The following is a 19,243-nucleotide window of genomic DNA, read 5'->3' as shown; positions in this document are numbered from 1 at the left end:
TACAAATTGAGTTAAAGCATACAAGAATTGGTCAACTGACCACAGTACATTTTGATGATTGAAGTAAGAAAAATACAGTTCAGGTATGATGGGAAATCTTCAAAGATATTTTAAGAGTGTCTTGACAAGGACAAAGACAAAGAGTCACATGTTAATGATTTTCTAACATACCTTAATTTTTAATGAATTTGCTCTACAATATATCAATTTTAATCATAATTTCTCTGAAAGAAAGGGTGCATTAACTGTACATGAAAATGATCAATATACAGGGTGAATTCATTCTTACAATATATTACAAATTTCTGGTTATATCTTAATCTAAATATACATATAAACTTTCCATAGTGATTGTAGAATATATATGTATAAAAAGCTTTTACTTGTTTGTTACCAACATACATTACAACACATATTACAACATTTCTTGTTTACTAACTGCTAATACTCAAAGGGTGTCGAGACTTTGAGCTGTGTTCACATCGTTGGATCCATCTGACCATCGGCAAATCCTCCAAACAACACAAGATACATACAGTTCAAACTAGGTCAAAATATAATGCGTATTTATAACAATATAATGCACGTTATGTCAGTCAGTCTGATACATCGTCGTATCTACTCCATCCTGGTACGCGGCATGATTCCCGTAACTCTGCATCCACACTTTCGTGCTCGTGCCACCAGTTTCCCCGCTCACATGGAAAGTCAAAAGATGGAAAACTGAAGGTCGTCACGTGTTCTACAGAACACAGCAAGCACAAAGAGAAATGTGATGCCTCTGTGTGCTGGTTAGACAGTCATGTCTGAGAATGTCCAGAAGGCAGCGACACTCTTAACAAAGACTTGATTTCGGTCCTTGAGATGATTTCTGCATCGTCTGCCTGGCAAGAATCTCTTCTTGTCAGAACTGCGAGTGTTGTGCAGAAAAATAAAAAGATAGAAAAAAAAACACCAACCCTCTCCAAAACTTGAGATGATTTCCTTGCTTTTCATAGGAAAAGACGGCCCTTCCATTTTTCTCCACCTCTCTGACCTCATTTCTTCTTCTTGGGCGAGTCTGTTCTCGTCATATCTGGCCTCAGCTCTCTGTATTGCTTCTGCAGATTGTGATAGAAAATAAAGATTTGAAAGGGGTAAAAACAGACTTAGTTGGTATAGAGCTAATGAAATATTGACATGTTTGTTTCATTTTGTGTGTGTGTTTTTTTTTCATCTTATGAGTACAAAATTGTGTCTGACTCTCTATTGCTATTGGGACTCTGAGCAAGAAAATTAAAAACCAAATTTCAGCAAACCAACAAATCATGAGGTGGAAACATATTAGTATTGTCTGTAATACTGGGTTTATCAGTTATTCTTCTTGCAGAGTCTTAGCTGAATAAATCAAAGATGAAGAATTTGATTAAAAAACAAACAAACAAACAAACAAAGATCCACTGACCAGTTGAGTGTCGGATGGTATCCTGGATAAGAAATCTAGAAGTTCGTTGTTGGGAATGGCATGAGGCTTTCTGATCTTCTTGGTGAACTTATTGATGCCTGCAGAACGGGGGGGGGGGGGGGGGGGGGGGGGGGGGGGGGGGGGGGGGGGGGATGCATGAAACAAGGAAAAAAGTCATGGCACACCTGAACAGAATTCATACTTTCCATACTGGTAATGGTCTCATTTGAAGAGACTTGTATGCCAACTCAACATGGCCACAGTGAGATGCAATTTACATTATGATGGGGAGAACTGTTTCAATAAGACTTTCTCAAGAAAAGTATTATTATGCCCAAATGAGGTTTCTCAACATATGGAGGTTATGGCATACAAAGTAATATGATGTATATCAGATAGGAAAGAATACTGAAAACGCTGAGATTTTTGCAGTACATTAATTTTTGCATATTTTACACTACTTTTGGCTGGCGTGAGTTCTAGAACCTGTGAAAATATCTTCGAAATATTCTCTGCATATTTGTGCATGGCCAGTACCAGGTAATTGTAGTTTCTGTGCAGACCATACATTTGAATGGTTTGGGCAGCACGACTTTTCTGTGAATGGATGAAAACATACGAGTATAAAGGAACTGTACAGCATACATTTAAGAACCTGCAAATATCTTTTTGAACCACACAGCATGAAAATATCGATGTTCACAGATTTCTGAAAAGGTCGATCCAAGGCCAAAATGAGGTATCTTAAAGAGGAGATGAGTATCTAATACAGGTTTAAAACCATGTCGAAAATGAAACGAAGAAGATGTCTACTGAAACAGAATAGGGAGCTTTAGATTTTGACGCGCGGACGTTTGAGACGAGTGCCCTGGACGTTCTCCTCTCCCCTGCGTCGTGTTGAAAAACAGCTTTAGATTACACTGGGACGCAACGTATAAAAAAATAAAATCACACCCCCATATGATCAGTGCATGAAGTAGTTCTCTACATTGCAAACTGTGCGGACGTAAAAATAGCCCAGTACGCGTAATGAAAAACTCAGTCGACGCAAGCTAAAAATAGATCGACTTGACGCGCGCTTCTGCGCACGCTCAGGGCATGTTTTTTTTTCCTTTGAACGTCTTCGCGTCTAAAATCTAAAGCTCCCTATCATAACATTCTGAGAAGACTTTAACCAAATGACAAGACATTATATCTCATAGGTGTTACGTGCACTGAGAAGGAATGAGGGACATGTATTTCAATAAAAAGAGTTAACCCCATGCCAACATGAGGCACCCAAAAGGGAAATGAGGTATATTTGAGGCATATTGAAAAGACTTACCCCAAGCCAAGATGAGGTACCTCAACGGAATGAAGTACAGGATAATGGTGGCTACAATCAAGACTATGATTGCCAGGAAAGACAGCCATGGTACTGTGAAGTTGAATGTGCTGAGTAGGAGAGACAACGAGGAGGAGAATCAAGAGTGTGTACACATTCCTGGTACTATACAATATACACTATACATATAGAGTTGTACATAAAATATTCAAGTGAAAAAAAGATGAAGCAAAGTTTTCTCTGTCGCTTTACATTACCATTTCGAATCTGGTATCATCTTTCAGCTAAATGACCTTGTTTTGCAGTACTCTTGGTTTGCTTGCATATGCCTTAAAGGCACATAGACCCGGTGGTTTAGTCGAATGCGTACGCGGGGGGCGCAAGGCGCAAGTTTCCTACAAAGACCTATGCTATCGACTCCTCTTTAGCGCTTACGCTTTGACTCATTTCCATGAGTCCTAAGAAGTCCGATCTACTCGAGTCAGTGGTCCAATCACAGTTCAGCTCATGATTTGGCTGATAATGACAGCTTTAGCAAACTTCTCCTGTGACGTCATACTAAGAAGCACGCACCCTAGCATCACTACAGACTGCATGATGCGCAGAGAAGACAACAAAGGCAACGTTACCTAGTAACACCTACGCGCTTTACTCTTGATGACAGCTTAACTTCAGCAATCTTCGTATCAATGCTAACAGTGATCGGCACTATCATCCAACAGCGCCCCCGCAACTACTGGGTCTACGCACCTTTAATCTGGCACAGTAATACAGTGTCCACATAACACTCATTACATGAGCTGCATCATTGCTTCAGTCATTTCTCTAAGTTGTCTACATTTGAAAACCTGACTCCTATGAGAAAACGTAAATTTAAATCGTACAGGCAAACAGTGAGACCATTCGGTACTTGCCAAAACAACCTTGCAAGGTGCAGTTAGAGGAAAGAGAGCAAGAGGAAGACCTAAGAAGAGATGGGAAGACAACATACGAGACTGGACAGGCCTAAGATTGAGAGAGGCACTAAGGAAGGCAGAGGAGAGGAAGGAATGGAGGAAACTGGCTGCAAAGTCTTCTGTAATGGTGCCACAACGGTCTTCTTAACTATGAAATACATGTATGTATTAACTCTTTATGTGCCACGTTTCCACGTCCGACTCAGTCGACGGCATGCCAACTTCGCATATTCCGCTCAAACGCACAAACCCGCCCAAACCCATCGATAAATCGCCAAATGCCACAGTACAATAAAAGCGTTTCAAGCGATTCCATTCCTTTCGGCTATAGCTTGTATTTTATGTGGTGAATGACTGACACGCAGTGTTTCATACTGGATTTGCGTGCAAATTCTAAGTTTCTATCACTGCTTTGTGAGCAGAAGTCATTCATTTACAGTAATGTGTCTACGGGGCATTTGAAAGAAAAGCGATTATAGATTTGTCATAGAATTTACATCAATGCAAAGCTTGGCATTTTCTCCACAACTCTGCTAGCTTCGTCTACAATTTAACAGAAATTTATGAATGTTATATTGATTTGAAAAACAGATTGTCTTCTCAACATATGACTACGTGGGGGGGGGGGAGGGGGGGAGGGGGGGGGAGGGGGGGGGAGGGGGGGGAGGGGGTTCCACCATGGCACATAAAGAGTTAAAGATACTAGATACTCTCTGATACCATGGCCGGGGCCACAGGTGATCAAGAGGGGGAAGAGGGTTTCACGAAATGTCTCACTTTTTGATTCTCTCTCCCAGACAGGCCACTTGGTCCAAGGTATTCTGGATGGTCTGACAGACTCGTTCAATGGCCTGGAGCTTCTCCTTGAAACTCTTCTTGCTCTCCTGGGATTTAAAAGGAAAAAAAAAGAGAAGAAAGAAAACCCGCATCAACTTTTGAACCACTCCATTACAAAATATTCATTGCTCGATTTTGACACTGAAAAAAAGTAAATCGTAAGATGCTGATGCACAAACTCACAGACATGGATATCATGTCTTCAGAGACTCCAACCCCAAGCACCTTCTGATCTGGAGATTTTCCCGCCCAAACCCCTAGCAAACAGGAGACTCCAAGTTGATGTGTGCGAAGTTCCTAGGATTCTAGATGTTCTCTGGTGCTATCTAAGGCTTATTTTTTCAACATACGATAGAAATAAGTAAGAAATCCTTTCCACCGGGAGACACAGAGCCAGGGCGGGAGAAATCAATTCTCAAACGGGAGAGCGGGAGATTGTGCAAAAATGGGCTTTCGGCGGGAGATCTCCCGTCGAAAACGGGAGAGTTGGAGTCTCTGTGTCTTATGAAGTGTCAAAACGTTCATGCTACTTCATGCTACATCATTTTGTGGGTATATTCGTATATTCAAATATACAATCTTTAAAAGACAACTTCCATTCTGTTGTTGCTTTATCAAATCAGTATTGACCCCACCAGTGTTGACTTTTGGTCTACATGAATTCAGGTCTCATCATGTGATTTCTTATTTTGCTTTGCATTTTCATTGTTTGCTTGTTGATTTTTTTTTTTCAATTTTTTTTTTTGTAGTCCTCTACCTTCCTTCATGAGGACTAAACTCCCAGTCAAAGTTGCAAGGGAAGCAAACAGAAAATATTGCATGTTTGAAGTGTCCAATGGTAATCCTCCTCTTCTGAATTTCCACATTTATTATTTTTTTCAATTAATTGTGATGAAATGCAGTGAGTGCTGGCAAAGTAGAGGTCATCGTTATGCACTAAAGACGGCGGACGTAATGGACTGGAGCTGCATTTAATAGCTGTAGCTCGGCATTTACCTCACGGTCTACTGGAATTGGTAAATCGTGTACAAAATCTACGGAAATTTTACTGTGTGGTGGGGAACAGGTACAAGAAACAAAGAGCTCATTTCAAATTGCCTTTCTAGCTATCGCTGTAAGGATAGTCCCAATGAAGGAAGAAAAAAAAAATTTACAACCGATTGCAACACAAAATAATCAACTGTCATAAGTCTTTGGTAACTTTGTACATTGTACATATGCACTGAGGATTACTGTATGTGAGAGGCAGAGAAAAAAAAAAATAACCTGAAGTTGAATTGTAAATGATCAGTAAATATGACATCATTTGCAGCATTCACCACAAAATTTGGATTAGTCATACTAATTATCTGTCCTTCAACATGTCTTCACGTCTTTCACACTTTTGAAATGACATCACATCATTGTAAGGGAGGATTATCTATTGAAATAAGTTACACAACACATTCCAATGGAAATATGATATACTATCTGGAATTATATGAAATTATACGATATCATCTCCAATGTCGCAACCATGCATTCACACATCAATCAAAATTTCAGTACAAGAAAGTATTTGTTAAAGTAGCACTGCAGTAGAGTTTCAAAGGAAAAGGGATAGAAATGATTATACGAAATATCTAAACTAATTGACTACACTGATCTATGATATACTATTGTTTCTACAAGCTACTCAGCATGATTCTACTCAAAGTTGACATGTGTAGAGGAGCAAAGTTTGACAACTAAAGTTGTTTATATCATATCAAGAACCACTGAAGAAGACAATATATATATATATATTTCATTTTTTTTTTTTGGGGGGGGGGTGGTCAAAACAAGTACATTGTATCATCAACATTACAGCAAGTACCAAATGGAAATGTTTCACTGCAATAATCAAGGTAAACTACTTTTTGCATACTCACGCTTGATTTTCTGTTATGTTTTTGTTTTTTGTTTTGCCAGTTTTTGATTAACCCGTTGAGGACGGTTTGATTTTGCTACAACATGCATTTCCCATAGGCGCTTGCCCAAGTATACTCGGGACTCGTCCTCAACAGGTTAAGGTGTACTATCGTTCAATTAAAGGAAAGAAACTCAGATACAGTCTTCACTATTCAGAACTGAACTGCCTTCACTATCTTCTGCTGTGCTGGCTTTAATAAACTACATCAGTATACAGCTAATTCTAGTACATGATGCCATGGTTGGGGGAAATGCCAGAAAAGAAATCTAAGCAAAGACAGAACAGGAAAGGTAGCTATTAAAAGGCTGTATCATAATATTGACAGGAAACATACTACTTTCATGGAAACACAGTATCCATTTCAACAGATGATGGAAAGAGAAGGCATGTCACATTTGATTTCATTTTTCAGGAATCAGCAGCAATTGCAAACATACATAAGATAGTCAACATTGAATACAGCTAAAAAAAAAGAATCTACTATGAATCAACTTCCAATTTTTGGTTTATTTCCTCAGCCATTTCTAACAAGGTTTTCTCACCCCAACAGACATTGTGCAGTGCCATGATCCATATGCATGGTTTCTGTCTTAAATGGCCTCACTTTGCCTCACTTTGTCACATTGCCAGAGAAACAATTTTCAATAATATCAAAATCTTTGACAAATGTAATTACAAATCATGCAATTGCTATTTTTTTTTTCAATTTAATTCTACACCCTAAATGACCAGTTCCCTCTTAAACAATAAGCTAATACAACATTACCTGCTAGTTGCTATATTTCAAGTCATTTGGTTTTAAGTCATCTATCACAACATCTTTCGCTGATTTTGTCAGTTGATGGAAATCATGAAAGAAATTTGAATCAATATCAGCAAGTCCTGCATTGAATATTTTTCTTTGATAACTGACATTTGGAACAAAGAAATTTGCATATCTTGGATATCTTTCTTATATAAAGGTATTAGTTCAAATTCTACAGTCATTTCATTATCATTTGTGTGTGTGTGTGTGTGTGTGTGTGTGTGAATAGGTGATTACACAGCAATATATTCACTGCAACACTCTCAAAAGATGAACTTGAATTCAGACACTCTTAGTTTTTCTGAGAGTCTAGCACTGTATATTTATTTTTCAAATTCCAGTGACGTTGTATAAAAGTTCTGAAAATATCATGTTTTGCACATTGGCAACAGAATCTTGTCATGAATTCTCTCTTAACCTGCTTATGATTAAAAACACAATTTGATACAAACACAATGAAGCTTTGAGGGATAGATGGCTGAGGAAATAGACCACTCCTCTTGAACAGCACACTTGGGAAAGGCAGGGACAGGTGTATGCAATAAAGGGTGTATGAAGAAGACAATTATCTCTCACGTCACAAATGGGACCACTCTTTACTTACCGTCTTTTTTTCCTTTTTCTACGGAGCAACAATGGCAGTAAACAGTGGGGATCAAACAATCAGAAGCGTGTTACGGGGGCAACAAAAAGGGGGGTGAGGAAATTTGTGGATTGGGAGCATAAAAACGATGAACAAAATTAATTTCAGGTGCAAGGTAGGGGGGGGGGGGCAAAATCAAACTCCATTAATTCTTACTCAGGTGTAGAAAACAAAAACAAAGCAAACACAGCCCATAACAAGCATTGTCAAACTGTAACAATATGCTATCTCAACTACTGTATACACTTAGTCTGAACAAAACACAACAACCACTCTATGGTTTGACTGTAAAGGTAAATGAAAGGTTTTCAAACTTCTTTTTTTCGGAGAAAACCTTAGAATCACAGGTAAAACTGATACAAACACGACAAGAGTTTCCTAATATATGTAGATTCATTTTTTTTTTCTGCTGATTCTTTGTTTTGTTTGTACACATTTTAAAATTATTTGTCTTATCTCCTTCTTATCTGGTTTATATGATCACACGGCATGCAGAAAAAAATAATAAATCACTTATCACTGCCAATTCTACACAGCAAAGTCACTGTGAAGGTGCAAGTCCTGGTTGACATGTCTTCAAAAGAAACTTCAGCTTTAAAGTGTTCCATCAAACGAACAAAACCAAACACGAGCAAAAAAACAAAAACTGTGAGTCAATCATGCAAACTAGTCCCAGACACTATCGAACCATAACAGCATCACAAAATAATGGGGAATAAAGTATTTTCCCCTTCTTTCTCTCTCTTTTCTTCCTAGCATGCAGATATTTATTTACCTTGTCTTTATCTTCAGCTTCGTCTTCATCTTCTTCACTGTCATCATAGTCCTGGGGGTAGAGAAACACATCAACCACAAAATGTACACATTCATTAATTGGAAGACATTTTGAGTTTTGTGTAAGCTCTCATGATGATGTTCTGCATGTAATTTCAAACATTTTTATCCCCTTTGTGTTTGCATTCAAAAATCAAAATAGTACAAACTAATAAACAAAAAAAGCAGACTTCAAAACTATCAACAAAAGAGTGATATTTCACTAATAAAACACGGCAATGTGATATGATACACTGCCATAAAGAAAACATGTCCTGAAACTTCATCCCGTAATGGCATCACTACCAGCATTGAAGCGTAACATTAGACGCATCTTCCTCTTCTTCTTGAAACACTGACATATGGAATCCAGTATCACATGACCGAAAGTAAAAATACTCGTTTGGTCGATAACATGGACAAATGTTTGTTTCATTTAATAGATCGGTTTGAAATCGTACCCCGGATTCTTGATGGCAGTTTGCTTAAGGATCTATGATGAAAAGCTTGGCCATTATTTCTTGTCAAATATATAAGTCCACTGATGCATGGAATTGTGTTATGGCTCCAGTGATCCTTACACCAACAACCAGCAACTGCTACACCAAAGTTTAAAGGGAACAACCAAGCTGAGTTTTCAGGTACATCCTGCTCAGATGATAATGCAAATTTATGTACTTTTTTTTAAACTTTAATGCTAGCTAGTAAAATTAAACAAAAAGAAAATTGCCAAAGACTCTAAAAATTGTTACCCACATAATCAAATATAACCATGTGCAAGTTTGATACAAAAATAATATCATCAAATTAAATAATACCATCTAACATTTGTTATATTTTTTGATGATTCAACAACAGCATTTTCCAAATACGGCTGACAAGATTTTTGTTTTTGTTTTTATTTTTTGCTCTTTGGATGACTACCCTTTGGAAGAAGGATGTACTAGAATTTACATTCTATTTGTGTTGTTGCCACTTGGGGAGAGGGTTGAGGGAAACCACATACCCCCAGTCTCTCTTGAGGAAGGGGTTGAGGTCAGGACAGTGACTTACATCTTCATCTGGTGGTCTGGAGTAGGAGCTGAGGATCCACTGCTCGACGTACTTCCAGGCAAAGAGCATCAGGATGGACAGAGGCGCCATGTAAAGCTGGAAGTTCCACACGATGATCAGGAAGGCCTGGTGTTGAGGTCGGAGACGGGCAGAAGCAAAGACGGAGACAGAGACAGAGAGATAGAGAGAAGGGGGGGCAAATACAGAGAGGGGGAGAAAAAGAGAAAGCAAAGAACACGCTGGAAAGTGATTAACATCGAAGACACAAAGTATCAGAGGTAAGAGGCACATTCATCCATAAGAGGTAACACCGTACCCACCTTCCTCCTCCTCCTCCTCCTCCTCCTCCTCCTCCTAGTCCTACCCCTTCAAATTATGTGTAACAGCTATTACCAAACTTGATATAGATGTATCAAGTAACTATGACTCTATATCATGTGTACAAAAGTGAAACTTTCTCCACAAAACCAAAAGGAGCAAAACTCAAAGATGCTGCAGGTCTTACAACTTTGATGAAGATGAATCCCACGGAAAGAGACATTATATTATTCTACTATAAAGGATGTGGATGGCATCAACTTTATTATATCTAGTGCTGCAGCAAAAGAAACAGAGAAATCATACTTTTTGTTTTATCTCTGACCCCCAGCAGAAAAGTGATTACAGGACTGCAAATGAAAATTATGAAGGTAAAATGAAATTATGCAGATCAATTCTAAATGATAAAGAACATGAAATACATATTATGATCACGCTCCACTAGGATTGTATTAATGTACAAATGGAAATTTTCTGGAGTGTGCATTTTGTGCAACATGAAACTCGAGTGAAATGAAACATGTGCCCATTTTTTGCTTGTTATATTTTACATCTTTGACTTCAAGGTATGATTGCTATTTGCAAGTTTTCTTCACATTCACTAGCCCTGCAGCATGAGTGAATTGCCTGTCGTAATGCGCACCTGTTACATTTATCGTAATATGTCCAACCAAAGTCCTTAATCACTGTGGCTGCAATGAGCTGCTTGACCAGCCACAAAGTCCATCTTACCAGACTGAGTACGCAAATTACTTGCATGGAAATTTCCGCTTTTATTGTACATTGCAGATTCATAGATTAATATCTAGACATCATCTTGAGGCTGTACTCACAGCGAAGGCGATAATGGTGCGCACTTTACTCTCCCACTGGAAGCAGCTGTTGATGAACCGACCGACATCCACGATAGCCGTTATCATGTTACTCACTCGCGACAGATTGTTCTGTAGTACCTGTGACAAACGCCAATCAAGACCACATACATAAACACATGTGAGTAAATCACAATCTTTCTTGACATGAGGTAGATCTCTTGCTGCAGAAGGAAAAAAAAAGGAGAGAAGAATGAAAAATCAAGAAGCAGAAGATGAAAAAAGAGAAAGAGGGAAAATACACAAGGAAGGAGAAGAAGAACAGGAAGAAGATATATTAAGATGAACAAGATTAAAAAAAAGAAAGAAGAAATTCCAGGATAATGCTCCCACTGAAACCAGCTACATGGACACAAAACTATCCAATTCAATATACCTCAAATTTGACTGCATCCAGCAATACTGTCTGCACAGATTATAAAGGGAAATTTACTTTGTGTACTCTTTCATTTTCTTTTGAATTACCATAACATATGTGAGATCCTTACAAGGAGACATATGTCTCTCTAATCCCATCTGATCAGGCAAGATAAAGTTATTACAAAGTGTATCTGATGGGAATATAACCACTACTTCACAACTGGCTATAAATTTCATTAATACCCAGCAGTTGATGAGGAATGTTACACTATAGGCAAGTTTTTGGAAATGAAAAATTCCTGTAGTACGGGATGCATTTCTTTAAAAACTTAGTATCTTTGGTACTACATAGAAGACTTTCATGACAAATTGACAGGCGGAAGTCACTCATACAGTACATGTACAGTATATCTTTAAATTCTACTTCCATTTTGTTCCTCCCTAAGATAAAATAATGATAATATTCTTACTGCAATCTTAAACCTCTGGTCCTGCTCCATGTATTTGTTTTCCCGTGGGTTGAACGTCCGGACAGCAGCCTTGACCTGAAATGCAAAGAAGCCAGTCACATGACCAATCAGCTGACCTCACATAAAAAAACCCCACAACAACAACAAACAACCCAAACCTGTCACTACATGCAACCACCCGTATAATCTTTCCTGATATGTGGGTACTACTGAATTGTACTGATGCAGAATTTATCATGTTCCACTGGCTTTAGGCTTTGAATATTGGGATAGGCTTTAAATACCGGGATAGGCATTGCCAAACAATAACACAAGATAGTACAAACAGCACATTCAAGAAAACTCCTTATCACCACAAGGGTTACTGCAACTCAACAAAAGTTGGGACCTATGTACCTTCTATTAAGACTTTGTTTTGCTTTGTTTTTGGATAACTACGCCATTTCACAGCTGATTTTCATCACATAAACTTTTAATTTCTCTTAGAATTGTATGCTCTTACAAAAATCATATATAAAGTGGTTTCTACTTTAAATATCTCGCCAAATAAAGTAAAAACCTGAATCCCCATCTCAACCAACACTATACCATCCCTATAAAGCAAAGGATTGGGGTTTGTACTGCATTCTAAATGTACATTTGACTCTCATATAAACCTGGTAGGAGTTACTGCATGACAAGCCATGGTTGTATTAAAAAACTTACATCATTGTAAATGAAGTCCAACTCAAGAAGAATGGTTCCCTTAGCTCTCCTCTTCAGCTTCTTGTCCTTCAGTGTGTACGACCTCCTCTCACTACACCTTGCCTGACATAGACACAAGGGCAGAAAATAACAGTACACTACAGGATAAACCACCACTCAAAAACAAAATGGAAGCTGAAAGAAAATACAAATCACAAGTAAATCTTAAAACCACACAAGAAATCAAAGCAACAAACCAGTGAGACAAAAGAAAAATGGACATTGGTAGACAGTCAGAAAAGAAAATGACTAAATAGAGTTTAAAAGAAAACATTAACAACACATTTTTGAAATCCCTTCTCAAACTGTCACATTTCTGAATTAAAACTTCTACAGAGATATAGTTGATGTCCCAGACTATTTCCCAATTTCTTTTTACTCAGTTGGCTTTTATCCATAACTTGTCATAATGTTGCCCAAAACAGGCACAGGACTTCTACTACTGTAGCATTCAAAGCCCAGGTAAAGTTTTGGCGCTGAAAATCCACTTCAGAAGAAATTGGCTGAATATTTTGTGAAGTGGTCGAGTACACCATCTCTATGTATATATTCGATTTAATAATAGATGTGTGAATTCAAAATAGGTTCTTGGAATTACTCACTACAGGGATTGAGGCATTAAAAGTGCATGAGGAGCCACTGTGGCTCAGTGGATAAAACCACAAACCACTAGGTCACTGGTTCAAATCCCTTGGCTATAGTGGTTGTGCCACAGCTCCTAGGCACTATATCCCCACTCTCTAGTCCTTTAAAGGGGACCTAGAGAACCCAGTCTGTCAGTCAGAAGTTGATAGTTGTTCCTTTTAATAGGGAACCCATAAAACTCATAATTCAATGCAAATCATCACATTTTTATCATGTCAAAGAACTGCTAGGTAGAGGGCATAAGGCTTTTACTGTCATGTTTCTTGTGCAGTGTTTACTCCCATATTCTCATAAGTTGTAGAATTTGTTCTTTATTACAAGTGTGACAGAGAAGCAGAGCTTTGCCTTTGTGTATTTCTGATGGTTTCTAAGACTATGCAATCAAACACCAAGGTCAAATATACGACCACATGTTCCCTCACATTGCATCATGTCGCATGAAAAGTTGCATGTGAAATGCATCACAAATCTGCCAAAGAATTGGACTTTGATCCATCATCATTCCAGCATACACCACTCACACTTCCTCTTCTACGCAGGTGAGTTCAAACATGGCTCTTCATAGGCCAGAAGTAGATTATGCAATTAATCACTTTTTATGGTTCAGGTGAAATTAATTTCTCTGCATAATTACCCTTAGGAGAGGAATGGCGACCTTTCCGAGGAATTCTGGGCTGCCGTGTTTGTCTTCGTCAAAGACCGTCACCTCTAAGACAGAATGAATGTCTTTCACTTGGCTTTAAGACACACAAGACAAAATGTGGATAAAACACGCATGAATTTAGGCCAGGCATTACCAGTATTTTAAGCGTTCTACAAGGCACACATGACATGCCAACAAATATCTTCTAATGAAGCATGTATACATTTTTTTTTCTTCAATCTACCTGGATTATTTTACTTTAATCTGATCTAATCACTCTTATTTTAATGTACACATTTTCTAAAAACAGTTATTTCCTCATAAATCATTCACGATATACCACCCTTCTTACAATGAGTGCATTTAGAAGAGCCACAAACACTCTGACTACTAAATCTTCAGCTTCAATCTTTAACAGATGTAAAAATGCATTTCAGAATATCAATTCACAAGGCAATTCTTTCCAAATACCTCACAATAAATGCACTATTGCCTTGTAAACTGTGAAGACTTTTAAATACCCAATAGATACTAAATGTGTAGACCTAGTTGTAATGGGATATTAAAACAACACATAAAATATATACACTGTAGCCACTCCTTCCTCAAAACTTCTGCATGATGTCACAACTCAATTTTAAGACGATCATGTACATGCACTGTAAAAGTGAAATATTTCGCAGTGCAGAAATTCTCACAATTTCAAGTTCAACTTTCTATTGCAAAAATAACGACATGTGAATGATTTTGGACATACCAACTTTTGTGAAAAACTATTCTTATTTGCAATATTATAAATGAGTATAGTTCTCTACAGCATATGATGTACAGCATTGGGTACATACATTGTATCACTGCAGGATTTAGTCTCTGTTCTAAACTCACAATGTGAACACCTTGCCCCACTCTGGATGTAACGTCTTGTAGACGGTCTGCGTCTGTAGTCTAGCATTGACAAGCTCCAGAACACAGAACGGGTCGCTCTTTCCTGCAGCAAAGACCAGAGAGAAAAAAAAATAGACGATTCCATATCTACCAGATGGGATTAAACCACATCAATCTTGGACTCTGGAGATTCACAGTTCACTATGTCTTAAATTCATCAGAACACTCTGGAAAATATCGAGAGGGAGGGAGATTGACCTTTCTAGAAAGAATTCAGTCGATAATGAACTTTGACTCATCAAAGCCCAATTGTCACATAATCATCAAAACAAGCGAGGACAAAACTTGTTATAAACAAATACAGTTACAGTAATATGTTTTAAAAATTATGAAATACTCACACAAGAAGTAAAAGGGAATAGTTGCAAAACACTATGCTTGATAGGGTGAAGATGTTGTTGTTTTAACTCATTGTTACGATCTTTTTAATTCACTGCCAGTATTTCACAGAATAACAATATCGCTTTGATTGCACACATATTTTGGTTAAATACAATCAAATTGCTTTATCTAAAAGTGATCCTTACATTGGCAACACATCTAAGCAGATGAAAGTTAATATTTGTCTAAAATTGGCACCTTTGTGTAACTTACTCTCTTGATTTTGTACAGATTTAGTGAATCTAACCAATATTGGATAAGCAGTAAAATGAAGCGTTGCCAATTTAATGAGTATACCGTGATCATTTCTGCTGAAGAATTATCCAAGGAGCTAACGGGTTAAACCACTGAGCATAATCCCTCCTTATGCCTGCCTGTATAAGCAGATGTCCCACACTATGCATCACCTCATTGTACAGTTGTACATACAATACTTCACTATTACCAGCAGCTGCAACACATTAATCAGAACAATCCCACTATCCATTCTTGCATTAATAGAATTTTGGCCAAAAACAAAGCCCAGAAGGGGTGCATAGAACATTTATAAAACATGTTACATAGTTCACACATACCTCCAATGTCAGCTGCTTGTAGATTCTGGGCCTTAATGACTATTGGAAATAACAAAAGCAGAACATAGGATAAAAAATGGAACAAACCAGTAAACAATCATTTCACTAAGGCAGAACATTAGAAGTGTCGATCAATAGGTAAAGACAAGGGTTGTGTTGATTCTGTGAAAATGTTCACTTGGGACTACACCATGTGCTAGTTAACTGTGAACATACATGCTTGTAGCACTCCAGTGCAGATGAGTAAACACGAGGCTGGTATACTAAAGGGGAATTTGGAACTAGTCAAAAAATCATCACAAAAAAAAAAGAAAAACAAAAGAGAGAGTAACAATCTATATGTACAACAGTGAAAATTTGATCAAAACCAGATGAAAAATAAGGAACCTATCCTATGAAATATTATGAGGATTTGCTTATTTTCACAAAACAGTTCTTACCCAGTCAATACGAATGTGCAAAAGGTGAGTTAATGACGTCATTGGCCTTGAGGATACAGTGAAACATGCATGAGATCAAAAATTTAAACACACAAGGTCAACTAAAAATGCTATGGTAACATGCTTTGCAAAAGACTGCAAATATCCTAATTCAAAGCATTACATAGGCTGCTGTGATATTTGGATGGGAAGTACAGTGTAGCTGATGTTCCAAGGTTCTCATTTAGGGAACAAATATGAAGCTTCTTTAGTTTTCAGCAACATTACTTGGTATTGCAATTTTCTCATACATAAAGTCAGCAACTTAATCAGGGTTTCCACTGTGATGGGGAACAAATATCACAAACATATAGGGATATATATACAAATATACCTTTAACTTGCAGCCATCCAACATCTTTGATATCCTTCAGTGAATTCAGGAGTCCCTGATAAACAGAAACATCCACAACAAGGTCACTTTTTATTTGCATTATTTCCTTGGCATACAGGGAATAATTTTCCAACTCAAATTTGATTAGCAATTTCAACTGATGAATAATATTTTAAATGGTATTCTGTACACTTCTGTGGAAGAAAACTGCTACACAAAAGTTAGTTTGTGTAGCAGTAGTATAAAAATGCATAGCGAATTGCGATGTGATATCGGGAAAATTATTCCCTGGCATATCAATTTTTATCATCTGCACGTACATGTAAGCATCAGGCAAGATTTATAGCAGCTCTTGGTTTATCATGGTTCCCCGGGGAAAATGATCCAGCACCAGACACTTTTGAAGCAAATATCACCTAGTGTCCGCCTAAATATCATCTCCTTCGCATTTCAAGATACTAAGGAGACTATAATCACCAGCACATCTTACATCTACTCTGTATGCAATGAACCCACATATTCATCCAGGTATTCGTGCTTGGCTGACATGTGTTGTTTAATAATTCTACAAATAGAACCAATTTGATCTAGATACAAGGCAATAAGTTGGTTGTTCTACATATAAATCACCTTACACAAATTCTCAGGAGATTTGACATGACTTGCAAATGGTTGAGTTTACAGACTAAATGCTGCAATATCTGTGTATACCAGTAAATTTGATTAACTATTTGAAGTCAAAACAACTTAACACATAGACATGAAATGTCACTGGTTAAGAAGTAATGAGATTAGGTTAGAAGCTTTTAACAAGCTAATTTCAAAATACATGTAAAATTCATATCAGCAATACAACTGTATATGACCAAAATGGCTTCTTTTCTTCTTCTTCTTTTTTTTTGAAATGCCATGAGGGAGCTATTTCCAACATTACAAAATTTTCAACAGCCTTTTCAATTGACTACCTGGCCATGGTACTGGCTTGTTGAAAATGTGACTAATCTGTCTCCATCCTTTCCATAACTTCTCTAACAATAACTATCATTTATCTAACTTTTTATTGTCATTAGTCTTTTCAAACACATACATCTTCCTCTCATGAGGGAAGACTAGATGCAAATAGCAAAGAAAATGACAAAAAAGTAAGAAAGTCAATTAATCTTGACATACATGAAAGTTTTCCTGTTTGTACAACTGCCTTTGATGAGGAAGAACTAGTTCATACTCATTTCTATATTACGGAGATCTACATTTATATTTCTCCATTTCTTCACTATAGTGCAGGCACCCGTGCTTAACTGAGACATGGCTAAATGAGAACTCCACTTATATGAGGCAATATTACAGCAACATTTCTGAGGCAAATTATTTTTTCTGCTCACACAGCGTGGGACATTGGATCAGACGGGGAATAATTTGTCATACAAAATATCTCTCCCGCTTACTAATCATACAAACTAACATGTGTGATGGAATATTTAATGGAAGCAAGGGGATTTAGTGCCAGACCATGCATTATTCATATTTGTGCCAAATACAGTGAAATGTGTACTCTCACATTTGAAACTTTGCATTGTATGCAAATGGAAGTTTCTGATCCCTTTTAATAAGAGCAGACTCTTCAGGAGATTGTGTAAGTATCACACCCCCATTCCACAGAAATTTTTCTCATCGGTCACTCGTCACAAGCAAAGTTTGTTGCTTCCAGCCACTTACCAAAGTGTATCGGATCACAGTCTGATGAATACGACTCACAGGTCAGTGTCAGACATGTCCACATCAGATAATCTTGGTTTATTCAATAATGCCCGACACATCTAACACTGACCTGGTAGTCAACAAACACAAGTCGGATTTATCAGACTGTAATGTGATGCACTTCGGTAGTTGGCCTGAAGCAAAAAAAAATTCAGTGACCGATGAGAAAAAGAAATCTCTGTGGAACCGGGGCATTACGCCCGAATCAATCTGACCAAGTGGGGGAGACTGAAAAGATCAGCTTTTTTTCAAAATGACTACTACTCAATCACACCGAGATGTAAGGCATCAGATTGAAACATGTTAGGGTCAAACTCACATATTTCAGGTACAGCTCCCTCTTGAGGTTGGGGTCTTGCTTGTAGCTGGCCAGGTCCGACACGTTCTCTGTGCCCACTGTCCCACTGATGGTCAGCAGGATGTCCAGGGTGCCTGCATTGTCCTCCAGCTCTACGGTCAGCTGGTGGGTCTGTTCCATGTCCAGGGTCGACAGGTCAATCTGGGCCCTGGAGTGGGGAAATGGTCAACACCACAAAAACTATCAACAAGACTTTGGCCTAAAATGTTCTCTCACTATCCAGCATCCGTTCACAGGTTTCAAACATGCATTTCAGATTCACAGTCTCTGTTTGGTTGACTGGGCAGACATATGACTTACTGTTGTTCTACGATACAACATAGAATAATTCTCATCAATATGTGCAGTTTTCATGCTTTTTTACATTTCTATACACCAAAGGCAGTATTGAAGACATAACTCTTGTCAACAATGTGTGTGCATTAGTACTCCATTTGTTTTGATGGATCGTTTGAAAAAAATGCATCTGTGTGTTACCATTTGGCAAAGGTATTTATCTGAATTTCCTTTCTAAAATAAATTTGTGGCTACATTA

At 37.8% G+C, this 19,243-nt stretch overlaps 1 protein-coding gene across 1 annotated transcript in view; it reads right to left on the bottom strand.

Annotated features, from left to right (window-relative positions):
- Window positions 1–1,014: 1,014 nt before the first annotated feature.
- The window catches only part of LOC139739356 (multiple C2 and transmembrane domain-containing protein 1-like), an 83,016-nt gene continuing 64,787 nt past the window's right edge, over window positions 1,015–19,243 (bottom strand). Inside the window, exons 8-22 of the mRNA XM_071649976.1 lie at window positions 18,670–18,856; window positions 16,593–16,647; window positions 15,780–15,818; window positions 14,764–14,866; window positions 13,870–13,972; window positions 12,552–12,653; window positions 11,847–11,921; window positions 10,978–11,097; window positions 9,827–9,952; window positions 8,736–8,786; window positions 7,922–7,939; window positions 4,502–4,608; window positions 2,769–2,878; window positions 1,445–1,542; window positions 1,015–1,100 (exon numbers count right to left, since the gene is read on the bottom strand). Coding sequence (XP_071506077.1) covers window positions 1,038–1,100; window positions 1,445–1,542; window positions 2,769–2,878; window positions 4,502–4,608; window positions 7,922–7,939; window positions 8,736–8,786; window positions 9,827–9,952; window positions 10,978–11,097; window positions 11,847–11,921; window positions 12,552–12,653; window positions 13,870–13,972; window positions 14,764–14,866; window positions 15,780–15,818; window positions 16,593–16,647; window positions 18,670–18,856 — 1,357 coding nt within the window. The 3' untranslated portion in view covers window positions 1,015–1,037. The remainder of the gene's footprint in view (window positions 1,101–1,444; window positions 1,543–2,768; window positions 2,879–4,501; window positions 4,609–7,921; window positions 7,940–8,735; window positions 8,787–9,826; window positions 9,953–10,977; window positions 11,098–11,846; window positions 11,922–12,551; window positions 12,654–13,869; window positions 13,973–14,763; window positions 14,867–15,779; window positions 15,819–16,592; window positions 16,648–18,669; window positions 18,857–19,243) is intronic.

The sequence above is a fragment of the Diadema antillarum genome, unplaced genomic scaffold, assembly GCF_040938485.1.
Source record: "Diadema antillarum isolate AM-2024a unplaced genomic scaffold, OU_Dant_1.0 seq00000798_RagTag, whole genome shotgun sequence".
Lineage (NCBI taxonomy): Eukaryota > Metazoa > Echinodermata > Echinoidea > Diadematoida > Diadematidae > Diadema > Diadema antillarum.
The sequence above is the reverse complement of the archived record's forward strand: the minus strand, read 5'-3'. Positions and strand labels throughout refer to the sequence as shown.